The 15,767-nt window shown below is 35.0% G+C and overlaps 1 protein-coding gene across 5 annotated transcripts in view; it reads right to left on the bottom strand.

Moving 5' to 3' along the window:
• OPA1 (OPA1 mitochondrial dynamin like GTPase) overlaps window positions 1-15,767 on the bottom strand; it is an 82,329-nt gene that overhangs the window by 65,898 nt on the left and 664 nt on the right. For 3 of the 5 annotated variants that reach the window (XR_006335264.1, XM_043874183.1, XM_043874185.1), the window contains exons 2-6: window positions 12,115-12,433; window positions 11,379-11,475; window positions 9,441-9,548; window positions 8,764-8,817; window positions 8,016-8,083 (exon numbers count right to left, since the gene is read on the bottom strand). Coding sequence is in view for 4 of the 5 variants with exons in the window: in XM_043874183.1 (XP_043730118.1) it covers window positions 8,016-8,083; window positions 8,764-8,817; window positions 9,441-9,548; window positions 11,379-11,475; window positions 12,115-12,433 (646 nt within the window). In the remaining variant the exon portion in view is untranslated. The remainder of the gene's footprint in view (window positions 1-8,015; window positions 8,084-8,763; window positions 8,818-9,440; window positions 9,549-11,378; window positions 11,476-12,114; window positions 12,434-15,767) is intronic. The other 2 variants (XM_043874184.1, XM_043874186.1) reach the window with 1 other exon arrangement.

Here is a 15,767-nt window from a genome sequence, read left to right as displayed (position 1 = left end):
TTCTTTAATATAATCATAAAGCTTCTTAAAATGAAACACTGATTAATGTTACATTTACATTTTAATTAGCAGACTCACCCAGAAGCATAAGTTAGTTTATATAATCCAAAGATTTATATATATATAAAAAAGTTCACCAGAAAAGAAATAAATACAAAAAGAAAAGCTCTGTTATAGTACAGCACTTTAAGGGAAATATTAACAAACAATTAGGGGAATTTTTACCTTGATTCTTAGGTTTAATACATTAAGCTATACCAATATAATGAAACTGGTTGACTTACTATAAATCAAAGGATGAAACTAGTTGATATTTCTGCATGACAAGTAAGAGAACATCAAAGTGGCAAGTAACATAACTGAAATTTCGACATTTGTTTCCAAATTCAATAGTACAAAATATAAAAAACTGCAGTTATCTTTTAGATATATTCTTTAAATAAACATTTTTATGGTCATTGATAAATCTAAAAGAAATGCAATGTCAACTCACTAGCCTCATCATTCCCGTAACTTTTTATGTCCTTTTCTTTCATTTCATGTATCACTGCCTTTCATCAGGCAGAAAGAAATTACCCAGCTCATTTTTATTCAGTCATTTATCATAATAGCTTCTACTCATCCCAGTGTTTAGATTTCTCAAAGTAGTTGTCTTTTAAAGAAGGCATCCCATGTTGGCTTACACATTAATGTGCCTGTGCTTTAATTAACATAATCCCCATTATTATAGTTTATAAAATGCCAAAGCAGTAAGAAAATATTCCACATTTCTAAACTGTGCTGGTCTCTTAGGCACAGGTTTCTTATTTATTGATAACTTAAACACCCCTCCCTAATCCATTCCTTACATGTATATACAAACTGTATGGTAAATACTCTAACATCTATTAAAGTACAAGAAAAACACCCTCTTTCTAGTGACACCTCACTTTCCTTCCAAGTCTGTTACTGAAGCACTGCTATGTGAAGGTAGTTGAAATTAACTGTTACCTCCTGAAAAAAGTAGGAAGAAAACAAGAATTAGACACAGAAAAAAAACTATTTACACTATACTATACAACTAAAAAAGGTTACTTTTATTTTAGGCAACACATCTCACTCCAAGCACTGCTAGGCCAGCTTTTAAAGCCAAGGCCATGTTGAATAAGGAGGAAGAAAAACGCATGTGCCTCCTGTGTAAGATACATCCTTATGTAAACAAAACATTTAATAAATATTTTCCCAAGTTCAGACATTTTTCTCTCAAGAAACAGTACATTGTTTTTAAATGATATATATTAAAAATGCAGTAACTGTGGTCTATAATAGTAGTTATTGTAAACAACCACATATGATACACTGTCAAAACAACTCTTGGTTACTGTCAATTTGACACTGCTGCTCTCATGGTCCCATATCGCATGTACAATGTTCTCGGATTTTTAAAAAAGTATAGTGTCAGACCAAGAAAATCAGTGATAACGCCAAAAACCAAGACATAAACTGAAAGTGCTGAAAGACCTCTAAAAGTTGATGGTTATTATTTTTAAAAACCTTAAAATTATGACTCATTTTTATGTGAATACATTTAAAATACTACATTTTGGTAAGTCCCTGGCTGTCCAGTAGTTAGGACTTGGAGCTGTCACTGCTATGGCCCTAGGTTTGATCCTTGGTGGTCAGAAAGCTAAGATCCTGTAAGCCAAAAGGCATGGCCAAAAAAATAAAATACTGTATTTTTAACAGTATTCTAAATATGAATAGCAGAGCAAGGTCTATACCTTGTTTGTTTTTATACCTGGCACATAGAATAAGGTCTTGACACTTAGGTGTCTCATGGCCAGCACCTAGGTTAGGGCTTGGCACATGTTTGTTGCAAAAATACACAAAGTTTATAGCATAAAATCCAAATTGGGTTTCCTAAAAATTGCTTACTCTGTAAGTAAGCTACACATCAACCCTACAATCCATTTTCCCCACTTATCACAATTCCCAGAACAGACTCAACAGGAAATAAGAAGAAATTCATCAAATAACATTAATATGCTGTTAACTCATGCAACAATTCAAAATATTAGATGGTAATAATATCATTATATTAATATTTATTGAGTTTTATTATGTGCCAGATCTTCTGCTGAAGGGCTTTATGAAACGCTCACACTAACCATTATCAGGTAGCATGCCCCCTATTACTGAAGAGGAAGCCAAAAACTTGGAGAAACTAAGGAACTTATCCAAGGTCATACACCTCAGAAAACCGGAAGGGCAGGGTCTGAATACAGGCAGTGTGACTCCAGTGTCTACACCTGATAGCATCCTGTGAGCTCTACAGTCACTATTTTCAGTGTCTTTGACCCTTCAGGCTCAATCTATACGTTAATAAGGAAAATGGTAAAACTACAACACTTCAGAGGACACATGTAAATTACTCTTTAGAGAAGGAACTGGCAAACTATTGTGGGCTGGCTGAGCCCATAGGGCTTGCAAACCTAAAATATTTCCAATCTGAACCTCTAAGAAAAAGCTTGCCAACCTCTGTTTCATTAGTTTGGGGTCCAGGAAACAACTTTGTGAAAGTAAAAACTTCTTTCCCATTCCGCTTAAAAAATATTTCTAGGCACTAATCTACTTTTCAAAGTTTAAATAATTCTGCTATTAGCTATAAAGATCTATTTTCCTACTTTTCTCCCTCCTAGTAATATATAATTCTTCTCAAGATATTCAGAGCCAATCAAAATATGTTTAATATTGGAAATCAAAAGGAAACAAGTCTTTCTACTTGAATTATTTAACTTGCCCCAATTCAGAAATACCATATCCTGTTTTACTATTTGGACAATTTCTACAAATGATAATTTTAAAAGATGAACAAATCAGTCTATTACCAATAGTTTTTCTCAAAATCACAATTTCTACCAAATCCCCTTTGTTCCAAATTATTACACCTAAAGACAGTGTTATGTACACAGTATATATTTAACGTAAAAAAACATAAAAATGCAATATGATTATTAAGGAATAAAATTTTAAGTATCTAATCACGTACAATTGCTAGTTGTTAGCTGCTCAGGAAACTTAAGCTTCCTGAATCTGTGGCTACTTGATGGTGCTAGTTGTGAGAATTTCATTTTGCTATAGTTTACATCATTTGTTGCATGAGGATTTCCAGAAATGTAAATCCCACTTAAGCAATACTGCTTTGTTACAATTCAGAAATCCAAGCACATGTGCTCCTTTACATTCTTATTCTCCTCAATAGTTGTCAAATATTGAAGGCCAAGAGAAATTCACAGGTAATCACAGCAAAATGACACATTACATAAAATATTTGGGCCCACTCTTGTTAGCATTAGTCAAATTTACTTACTTTAAATTAGCCTTTTACCGAGTTAAATCAATTGATGGATTTTTTTTTTTTAAGAGTTCAGCAGTATCCTAGGTGCTTTCAGAACAGAGATTTTGTGACAGAAGTAGCCCATTAAATACTAAGAATGGAAACCAAAGTAAACAGTGCTTCATCTGTCAATTGTCTTAAATGTTAAGAGTATAATTATTGGGACTAAAATGGTTATAGAAGGCTTCATGAAGGTAATGACTGAGCTGGACTTTGAGGATAAGGGAAAATTAGGCAGAGAAAGGGAAGAGAGAAGTGGGGAGGTACAAAATAAGTAAAGCCACACAAATAAGAATTACAGTAACATGTGGAAAGGAAGAACATTACTATTTAATGATTATTTTTAAAATGGTAACAACACTTTATGATTTGGACTTCAAATATTTTCTATAAATTATACATGTACTTTATAACCTCAGAATAATTATATTCCCTACTTCTGTGAGATGTTTATGACCAATCAGAAACATGATCGAACAAAAGCACAGATAATGTCTCATTTAACAAATTAATTTTCACTAGAACACAACAATGTTATTGAATCTAAAAAGAGGAGATACACTATATGGTCCCGTTTCCTAGATATATTATGACTGAATACAGAAATCTGGGGATTTACAAACCAGGTGAGTCCATAAATTCACTAAGAAGGCTTGCCACTCCAATTCTGAATTTGCCTTCAGGTCTCCAGATCTCAAAAATATCATTAAGTTCACACTAAGGGCTCTTTCCAGTATTTTTCTATAGTGGACACAAGTTTAAACTTTTCTGATTAAAAGCATTTACTAAAATGTAGTTTCAGTATTTTTCCATTCATTTATTTATCAAAAATACATACAAGAGCTTTTGATAGACATAACTACTGTCCACAAGTGAACAGATATAAATCCAGGCAAAATCAAAGAAATCTGATTGATGTTTAGTTAGCCTGTGCAGCATTATCCGGAAATATATGCTTTCTGACTTTCTGAAGACCTCAATTACAATTTTTCAGAGCACCTAAAGTCTAACAACTCCAGACTGGGAACCACAGGTAATCTATTTTGTTTTCATTCTGTCGACTCAAGTCAGTTGACCTCTATGTTCCTGGAACTCCCTGTCACTTTCACTTAAGTTGACTTACAAAGGTTCCTAACAGTTCTACTCACCAGTGTTTTTCCAGATGTGTTCTCTTATTAAAAAGAACACAATTTTCTTTTTAGTTCTATTCATAGAAATGCTTTTTTATTACATTAAAAAAATCTGATTCACATTTACATTTCTAAGTAAGTCTAGCTAGAAACTGTGGTATAAACCAATCGATCATCAAGCTAAGCCATGACCATTATTTTAAATCTTGGGGCTCTCAGACACCACACTAAATCAATCAAAAAGCTACTACCTGAACTCTGTCTACTATGCTACCACCTCTGATGATTGCCCAAAATTTTAAATTTGATGTTTTAATTTCAAAGAGGCTACTGCTAAGGTCTCCCTTCCCATGCTGACAGTCAACCACCCATCTACAGAGAAGTCTTCTACAGTTCATGTATCTGCATCTTGTCTGAGTTCATTATTTTCAAACATCATGGATACACAGTTAAGCCTTGAAATAATGCTGCATATTAATAAAATTCAAAACCACTCGTTGAGGCTGACAATACTATCTCTGTATAGTAAATATTTATACTACATTAAATACTATCTGATTTAACCTATGAAAATGGCTTAATTAGAATTTGATGTAGTATTTATAACAAATAGTTGGAAATAACTGATGAGTTTTTAATGGAAAGATAATCACCATAAATTATGGAAAAGTTAAAAAGAAATAGTCTACAGCAGTATTTATCTACAAGCAAAGTGAATTATAAAATAAAGCAAAAAATTTGCCCTCATGTCTCATGTCTAAAACCATGTCAAGCTGGTTTTAGAAAAGGCAGAGGAGCCAGAGATCAAATTGCCAACATCCGCTGGATCATCGAAAAAGCAAGAGAGTTCCAGAAAAGCATCTACTTCTGCTTTATTGACTATACCAAAGCCTTTAATTGTGTGGATCACAATAAACTATAGAAAATTCTTTAAGAGATGGGAATACCAGACCACCTGATCTGCCTCTTGAGAAATCTGTATGCAGGTCAGGAAGCAACAGAACTGGACATGGAACAACAGACTGGCTCCAAATAGGAAAAGAAGTATGTCAAGGCTGTATACTGTCACCCTGCCTATTTAACTTATATGCAGAGTACATCATGAGAAACACTGGGCTGGAGGAAGCACAAGATGGAATCAAGATTGCCAGGTGAAATATCAATAACCTCAGATATGCAGGTGACACCACCCTTATGGCAGAAAGTGAAGAAGAACTAAAGAGCCTCTTGATGAAAGTGAAAGATGAGAGTGAAAAAGTTGGCTTAAAGTTCAACATTCAGAAAACGAAGATCATGGCATCTGGTCCCATCACTTCATGGCAAATAGATGGGGAAACAGTGGAAAACTTCATTTTTCTGGGCTCCAAAATCACTGCAGATGGTGACTGCAGCCATGAAATTAAAAGATACTTACTTCTTGGAAGAAAAGTTATGACCAACCTAGACAGCATATTAAAAAGCAGACATTACTTTGCCAACAAAGGTCCGTCTAGTCAAGGCTATGGTTTTTCCAGTGGTCATGTATGGATGTGAGAGTTGGACTATAAAGAAAGCTGAGCACAGAAGAATTGATGCTTTTGAACTGTGGTGTTGGAGAAGACTCTCTTGAGAGTCCCTTGGACTGCAAGGAGATCCAACCAGTCCATCCTAAAGGAGACCAGTCCTGGGTGTTCATTGGAAGGACTGATGCTGAAGCTGAAACTCCAATACTTTGGCCACCTCATGCGAAGAGCTGACTCACTGGAAAAGACCCTGATGCTGGGAAAGACTGAAGGCAGGAGAAGGGGACGACAGAGAATGAGACGGTTGGATGGCATCACTGACTCAATGGACATGGGTTTGGGTGGACTCTGGGAGTTGGTGATGGACAGGGAGGCCTTGCGTGCTGCGGTACATGGGGTCGCAAAAAGTCAGACATGACTGAGTGACTGAACTGAACTACTGTATAAAGTGAAATCTGTAAATATAAATAAATTTTCAGAGATTACTTCTCTTGTTTCTTCTATACTGCAAAGCTCCTGACCACTTATCAATTACTACTACTCATTTACCACTTTAGCAGGATTATAAGGGAATTATCTGTCAGGTCTAAAACAGGCAGGATTCTCATGAACCAAAACAATCGTAGGCCATGTCAGAAAAGAACAGAGATGCAGGCCTCACCTAACTGATCTAGGCAACAACAAATCTTGTCACTTCAAAATCATACTACCTCCTCTGTAACAGAGGTTCCTTCTCCTCAGATACATTCGTTTTCTCTCTGCACATTAAATCTACCTGCAGCAATGGTCAAGCCTGTGGCTCAAAAAAAAAGATGATCATCATAGGCTAATTTCTATTCAGATTTTTCTTCCCAGTAGCATGCACAGTCAAGGGTGTCCCTGGTCAAAATAACGCCGAGGGTAAAGGAAAAGAAAATGGAAAAGGTTATCAAAAATGATCAAGTTAAAAGACAAATACACATGCACACATACACACATCTTGAAAAATGTTTTCTCCAAAAGATCAGGTTAAAAGACAAAAGAAAAAAAAAGCTTTTGAAATATAATTGACACGTGGAATATCACATAAAAAGTTCAAAGCTGAAGGATAGGAAACCAGATGGAAATCTATACAAAGCAATTATTTTCTTCCTGCTTCCCCCAAAAGCCATGAAATTATTTACCTCAATGCATTACAACCACAATAACCTTCATTATTTGTTAAATGTTTGTACTTAATTTTTAAATGTTCATAGAGTATTTTCCAGATATCTATTTACCTAGGTATTATTTTGAAAAAAGCTTTCAAGGAATCACTTATATTACAATTTTGAAAAGACGAAAAAAGTGAAGACTAAGACAATATCAGGCTAACATGAATATAAATACGCAACAATGCATGTTATTCTATATCAGCAAATCTCCTAAAACTTTATATGGATTTTAAAGCATGTATGGAAATTAGCATATCCTAAATAACTCCATACATAATTTTGTTGACTACCAATGTAATAGAAATCTATATCCCCCAGTAACAAACTTGCTATTTCCTTAAGATTTCCCCTAAGTGTATATCATGAAACACTGGTATCTAGAAGATATTTCATGGAAAAAAGGGTTTTGTTGGTAAATATATCTAGAAAACTCTGCACATTTTGACAAATCTCTTATAGCTTCACAATGCACATGCATGTATCAAGGTCTGAGAAATCCTAGAGAAAAGAAGCTTGCTTGTTTTATTTACACCAGTTTTCTCCCACACATATTTAACAACAAAACCCTTTGTTGCCAAAACCCTGGAAACTAATATTTCTCAAGTATATTTGAGGGAAACTGGCTTATCCAGTTCTATCTCCACAACTGTTACACAAATCCCTCGCGTTTTGCACCAAGACAAGAACAATACCTCCACTGAGTAATGTTATGTTTGCTTCTCAGATGTTACCATTTTAAAATCTTCCAGGGCAGGTAAAAACTTTAAAAAATCTTTCAAGACTGTCTATGTGAAGAGTGCTCCTTTACACTTACCTTTCTATAACGCTTGTCACTTTCAGATCCGGGATCTGTCGCTCTAAAGGCCGTTTCTCCAGGTGAACCTTAAAGATAAATATGCAGTCTTATAAATTCTCCGGTGAAGCTCAAAGTCTAAACTAAATTCCATAATATATTTAGTCAGTTGAAAGGTAAGTGGATTTTTAGAGCAAAAATCATTTTGGAAAGCTATTCTTATTTTAAGGAACAAAGTGGTAACCTAAGAAAAAAATTTTTCAAAACCATTATAGGACCTGTTTAACTGATTTTTTAAAATGTCACTGAAAAGTACAATTAAAAAATAAGAATCTTTGATAAGGATTATTTTACAAGAGAGTACTTACAGTTCAGCCATACACTACTGCCATAACAGACCACATACAGTAAAAAAAGTAAAAATGTCAACTGTGACAGGACAGATGAAACAAACTAAAATGACTTTGTTTCAATTATGAGAAACAACCAGATCTGGTTCAAGAAAATAGTTTGGTTAAGCAAACTTTCTTTTTAACAGTTTTAATCTTATAATATAGATACAGACTTAGGAATTTTAGTTTTATCACAAAATAATTATTTTACTATTTCCACCTAAATTTAGGATAATGAATTTGCCCAATATAATTCTGACATTTTAAAATTCAGCACAAGTAGCATTATAAATTTGGTCTGCAATTTTATTTGCAACTAGTTTATTAGAAGCATTTAAAAGACATGTTAAGATCAGCAAAAATATCTGTTTACACACCTAACAAGAGAAGTAGGTCAGAAGCTTCTATGACTTCACTAACCAATTTGTGACCTGTGAAAAATCAGCAAAAGGGGAAATAGAAATGTAAAATTTAACAGGAATGAGCAAACAAAGATGTCTGAGACCTCAGATTTATATCATGGTAGGGCAGAATTGGGCAAATACACCAGGATTGACCTTAGTAAATTCTACTCATAATGGTCCATTATAATTAAATGTTTTAAAAGTGGCTCTAATCAATTATGAAAAGCAAACACACAGGAAGTCTCATCTACTTGTCAAGAACAAGTGTCTTATTTTCCTCTCACTGACTAAAGCCAAGATGTTTAAGTTCTTGAAATTTTTCATTTTGCTGGGTCAGACAAAAATTAAAACCACTGGAACCTCCCTGGTGGTCCAGTGATAAGACTGTTTCCACTGCAGGGGGCGTGGGTTCAGTCCCTGGTTAGGGAACTAAGATCCCACATGCTGTGCAATGTGGCCAAAAAATAAATAAATTAAAAAAAATTAAAACTATGGAGCAACAAAATTTTGTTTTATCTAATAAAAAAACCTGGCTTTTATTTGTACTAAACATTTTCATTGAAAAAATGGAAAAAATGAATGTATCTTAAGTATCTTTCCTCTGTGTTTCCTGATATTTTAAATGAGATCAAACACAGGTCTTTCCTTACCTGTGGTGAAAAAGTCCTTTAGTAAGCTGAGGCTTTCAGCAATCTTGTCAAAGTCAGGTGCCAATTTTGCAAGGTCCTCTGAATTAGGAAGTGCTTTTCTAATTTTCTCTGAAGAAAAGAAAAGGTAGTCTCCATATTAAAATGTGACTACTGAACCATTCATACAATTTAAATAATCATATACAAACTTAGTTTTTCCATTTTTCTATTCCAACTATAATTGCTACATGTATTAGAAACAATGTGTTATTCTGATGATATTCTATAAGCCACGAAAATTTTTTAAAAAGGCCCAAACATATGGCTTAGATATTTTTGATTCATAAGTTAAATGCCTTGAGGGACTTCCCTGCTGGTCCAGTGGTTAACACTTTGCCTTCCAATGCAGAGGGTGCAGGTTCAATCCCTGATCAGGGAGCAAAGATCCCATATGCCCCATGGCCAAGAAACCAGGACATAAACAACATAAGCAATATTGTAACAAATTCAATAAAGACTTAACTTTAAAAAAATAAAAAAATAAAATAAATGCCTTGAGACAGAAGCACAGTATAAATGTTAACACTGGATTGGAATCAGAAGTACTTTAAAAATCTTTCGTAGCACCTGGCCCAAATTCTAAAAAAGTAATGTCAGTTTAAACTCAAGAACAGAATTTCGTTACTTCTCTTTCTCCTTTTATGTTACCATTTTGGAAAAACTGTCTATGAACCCAAGACAAGCCTTTATTTTCACTAGTTTCATTTGTAAAGTGACCAAGTATTTATTTTTATTTACAAATACTCAACAATTCTGTCCAAGTTTGGTACAACTTTACAGTGTCTTTTGATTCAAGATGGGCTTTTCTAACTTTCTCTGGAGAAGACAAAACACAGAGTTTCTCAAAATAAAAATATGTATTAAGTCTTATTCTAAACGCAATAAAAGCATTAACTTGTTCCATCTTCGTGGAAACGCTACAAATCAGTTCTCATCAGCCCCATTTTACAGATCAGGAATGGAACACAGAGACATAGCAGGACCTGTGCGGCCAGCAAAGTGGGGCAGGCAGGTTTAAGACTAGGTAGCCTAGCTTCAGAACCGAGGCTCATAGCCATTACAGTGTATTATTGGTGAATGTATCAGGTTAAAAAGCTCTCCTCATAAACGTTAGAAAAATAATTTGAAGGACTGCTTTTCCTGTAAATATCTTTATCAATGCAACAATCTTTAAGAAAGTGTTGTGAACAGTGCATGCAGAGATTAAATCCATCCCTGTATACACCTAAGCTAAAGTCTAAAAAAACTCTACACAGTCTATAAAGAGAGACCTGAGGAAAATAACTTCATCAGACAATTTTTTTTTTCTAAAGATCACCATGACTTACTGGCAATCACAACTGTCAAATATACCTGTTTCTCATCTATCACTAGAAAAAGGAACAATGGCAGACTAATAGGAGAAATTACTCTGGCCACTAACAGGCTTTTAAGGAATTTGGTAATAAAAAGTAGAGGTAACCAAGGTACTCAAAGAGAGCTAGTTAGGTGAAGCTGTTCTGAGTAACATACAACACTGAAAAGGATGTTCAAGAAGGCTGCTTGGCAGCGTAGAAAATGCTGACAAATGTGTTAGGTAACAAAAGACAAGATAGCAAAGTGTTTGTTCACTATGACTATACAATTTTTAAAAAGGAAAGTAAAATATTAACCACATATACAAAGAAACTACAATGGCAGTTTTAAATTAAAAGAAACTACAGTGGCAGCTGTATTAAAGTGATGGACCAGTGGATTATTTTTGTTTCTTACCAATTGTTCCTCTGCTAGTCTAATTACTTTCATTATGAAAATAAAACTGCTGCAACCTTAAATTTAGAGTTAAGGAGCTATCTCAATACAATTATTTTTCTTTCCTAAAGAGACAACCAAGAAAAGTATTCTAATGTTGATACAAACCCAAATCAATGTACTCATCAATCTCCCACACGATGTCAGGTACAATCCATTTATAGTCACTAAGGTCAGGTATCATGTCTTTCCACTGATCAAAAGTCTAAAAGATAAGAAAGTATGCCAATCAAATAATCTGAATGCCATATAAAATAAAAACTAGCTAAATTCATTTTGTTAAAACTTGCTAAGGTGGTAAGAGTAATGTATTATGCTCACAATTTTGAGAAACAAAGTGGCCTTTGCTCATCTAAAAATAAATTAACAGACAAGCATATAAAGCATGTAAATGTTTCTCTACTAAATATAGAAAATGGAAAAATTCAAAGTAAACTTCTATTTCAAATAGTTTTCATGATTTGACTTTAAACATGATTTGAGGAATAGAGGGAAGACAAACCAGGGATCAGGAGACCCTGCCTCTGGTCCCAGAGTTGTCACGAACTGGCTGCAGGAGCATGCCACCTACTTCCCTTCCTGGGCAGAGTTGCAAACCAAACCAAGGTAGTCTCACTCCCAGGTCACTCTCCTTCCATTAGGCCATTTTCACCTCTTATAATAACTAAGATTCTGAGAGCATTTTCCTATTAGCACCATTAAAACAGTTTAGCACATGACAGAGACACACAAATGTTTAAACAACTAATTATATTCTACTGCGCTAAAGAAAAATGACATATGCTATGAAACCTTAAAATATTCGCTGGAGTAACTGGAAAAGCAGTAGCAAGGTGAAACTCACCTTTTTGGCTGTATAGCCACCCCCAACAGCAGATCCGAGTATGAGATACCGGAGTTTCAAGAGTCTTGCTGCTAATCTGGCTGGCCAAAAATTCCTGTGGGGCTGGTAGCCATATTTAACCGGAGAAAGTTTCAGTTTACGTAAAGGAAGGCTAGTTAGAGAAGAGAACTGCTGCAGTGATGTCCTTAATTGGGGTCTTTGAAGCTTTAAGGTAGGATGATGTGTATGATAAATACTTCGTGAAACCAGATGTAGTTTTTGTAGTGGTAAACATCCTTTCGTTCCAGAGCTGCGTTTCACTAAAGACTGGCAGACCTCACTGAAAGAAAAGTAGGTATGGGAGAAAGATCAGACAGGAAAACAATGTAAAGAGATGATATTAAAAAAGCAATATGCAAAAGGAAAGCCACATAGGGCACACCTGACCCATTACACTGTGTCTCAAGATAGCGCCCAGGCATTAACCATTTACTGTGCGCCAGACACTGCTGCGGTGGGCGCTAACTCAGTTAACCCTGCTGACAATCCTATGACAGAAGTACCAGGATCACCCCCATTTTACCAACAAGGAAAAGGCAGACAGATATAAGTAAGTTACTGAGGTCCCCGCTGATGGGAGGAGTAATGGAGGGATTCACACCTAGACAGCGGGACTCCAGGGCCTGTCCCTTGATTTACGATATGTGTGTGGGTTATGATCATGGCCCAAAAAATCAAAACTAAAGGAAAACAGAGACTTATTTTATTAACTATTGACAGCTACTTGCTGTCAGTAAATTTGAAAACAAAATATCTTTATTTAGTGACATATCTGACCTAGACTTTACCATGATGATCATTTTGAAACGGTATAGAAATACCAGATCACTATGCTGTGTAATAAGACCCAACGTAGTGTTGTAGGTCAATTATACTTCAAAACCAAACGTTCACACTTAGAAAAGAGATCAGATTTGTGGTTACTAGAGGCATGGTGGTAGAAGGGGGAATTGGATGAAGGCAGTCGAAAGGCACACATTTACAGTTCTAAAATAAATACTAAGACTGTAGTGTACAACATGATAAATGTAATTAGCACAGCTGTTATGCTATATATGAAAGTTAAGACAGTAAATCCTAAGAATTGTCATCACAAAAATGTTTTTTCTATTTCTTTAATTTTGAATCTATATGAGACTATAGCTGCTCACTAAATTTATTGTCATAATCACTTCATGATGTATTTAAGTTAAATCACTATACTGTTCACCTTAAACTTATACAGTGATGTATGTCAATTATATCTCAATAAAACTGGAAAAAAATGTGTTATAATAGCAAAAAATAATGTTACCACTTAAAATATATAACATTAAGAGCAAAAATTTATCAACTATGGCATATAAACAAAAGAGGATACTGTAGAGCCATTAAAGTGATAAATATGAAGACGATGTAGATATACCAAAAGACTTCATGTAATGTTAGGTTAAAATAGTGACTTGAAAATAAATGCGGGCTTCCCTGGTGACTCAGTGGTAAAGAACCCACCTGCATATACAGGAGACATGTGTTTGATCCCTGGTCTGGAAAGATCACACCTGCTAAGTCCAGCGCTACAGCTACTGAGCCCATGTGCCCTAGAGCCCTCACTCTAGAGAGGAGGCCTCACTCACTGCAGCTAGAGAAAGTCCTGTGCAGCAACAAAGACCCAGCACAGACATAAATAAAATGACTAAAATTTGTTTTAAAAAGAAAGAAATGTGAATTATGGATGCACCTATACAAAAAGGGGCACATAAACTTTTACTTTTAATCACAAAAGTTCCAGTAGCTTACAACATCTATTCTTTACCTTCTCATGTATCACAATCCAGAGACGGTTCAGGGATGAAAATTAAGGAAAAATTAACACCTCAGGTACCAGACTCCCCAGAAACAGACAAAAAAACACCCCAAAGAGAAGGATCTAAATGCACATGTTACTTTCTGAGCTCTTCTCTCTTGTTCTTCCTGGCAGCGAATGAAAGTCTCCTACCAACAAACACACATTTGATTATCTTATTCAACACACAGTCATAGTGCTTACTACTGGCCAGGCCCCATTCTAAAGAACTAAAATATTTCATCTAATTACATGGGATTAGAAATATCTTAAGAAAAAGGAATCGAGGAACACTGAAATTATGTTGTGAAGGAGGACAGTGAGGGGCAACTGACAGGCATTATGTCAGATGTTTGCACAAATGCTACTGTTAACTCGCAGAAAAACCTGGTAAGGATCCTTATTTTTCCAATTTGCTTTTTTAAACTGTGTCTCACCTAAGGTAGAATGACTCGTGAATGGTGGAAAAGAATTTGAATATATACTTCTGTACTTAGGCCAAACTAAAAATCAAATGTGATGCAAAACAAGGCTCCCTGACCCTCACTCCAGAAATCATCTATTCTCATTTATCCATCTTCTTTTAACCTACGCACTGTTTCCTAGCATGTAATTATTTTTTAACAATTTTATGCAAATACTTATTGCACCTAAATAAATGTTGGTCAATAGTCTTCTTACATGTCTATGAGTATGTGCACATGAGTATGTACACGTCAAAGAATGTTTGTTAAAGAGTAAGAATTTAAATGTACTCCTTCATAACGTTCATAGGAACTACATCAAAAGACAAACTCCAGAACATGGGGCATCTGACCTTCCTCATCTCTAACTGGGCAGGCAGCTAAACTGTGCAGTCAACATAAGATATCTTAAACCATGACTATGGAGCCAATAGTAACTTTAGAAACAATTTAGCTGACAGAATCCAAGTGAATAATTATCAGTTGACATCTAGTCTGTTTCTAAACTCAATTTTTAAAGTATTTCCTAAATAATCAATTCAACAAAGTATGCTATTTTCTGAAAAGTCTTTCCTCTTCTTATGTAAAGAAAGCTAGATATATTTCCCCAGTAAATACTGAGAAGTAGAAATAAAAAGGTTGTAAAGAACTTAGTTTAGTACCAAAGGTTTACTTAGAAATGAAAATTCCATGAGGTCAGAAGTAACTTATTCAAGTATTCTAATTGACTAAAACTACAACTATTGTATGCGTTTTTCAGTTCTAAATTTAGACTCAAGGTTAACCTACATAAAACAAATGGATTCCATCACTTACAAACACTATAAATTACACCACCTAAAACACTCTGAAAAAAATACTCAAGACAGGTGTTTAGAGATTGAGTTAATTCAGGAAATCCAGGTTTTCCCAACTTTGCTTGATACATGGCACTTCTCATCGCATGCCTGCAACAATGAGTTAAACCTGAAGGTATTTAAGGACATCAGAACACAACTATGTGTAAAAATTAGAGCCAAATTTAATTTCATTAAAATGCACATAGCAACCCATAGACATGTAAATACTTCTATCATTTTCGGTTTAGGATTAAGTCAGACCAGGTCAACAATAACACGGTGATTAGAAAAGTGGTGCTACATTCACCACCTCACATCCAAAAAGCAACTCTCCCTCCATGAACACTGAAAAGAAAGCTGCTATTAAGAGAATATCTCTAATCACCATCTCTGACACTGTATGCGTCACTGCTCCAAATGTGACTCCAAATCATGTTCTTTAGCGGACTAAGGAAAGAGGCACAGTCCTCTTTGCCCAAACAGAGC

Source organism: Cervus elaphus, chromosome 19 (genome assembly GCF_910594005.1).
Source record: "Cervus elaphus chromosome 19, mCerEla1.1, whole genome shotgun sequence".
In the NCBI taxonomy this organism is placed as follows: Eukaryota; Metazoa; Chordata; class Mammalia; order Artiodactyla; family Cervidae; genus Cervus; species Cervus elaphus.
Note: the sequence above shows the minus strand (reverse complement) of the source record. Positions and strands in the feature narration are given on the sequence as shown.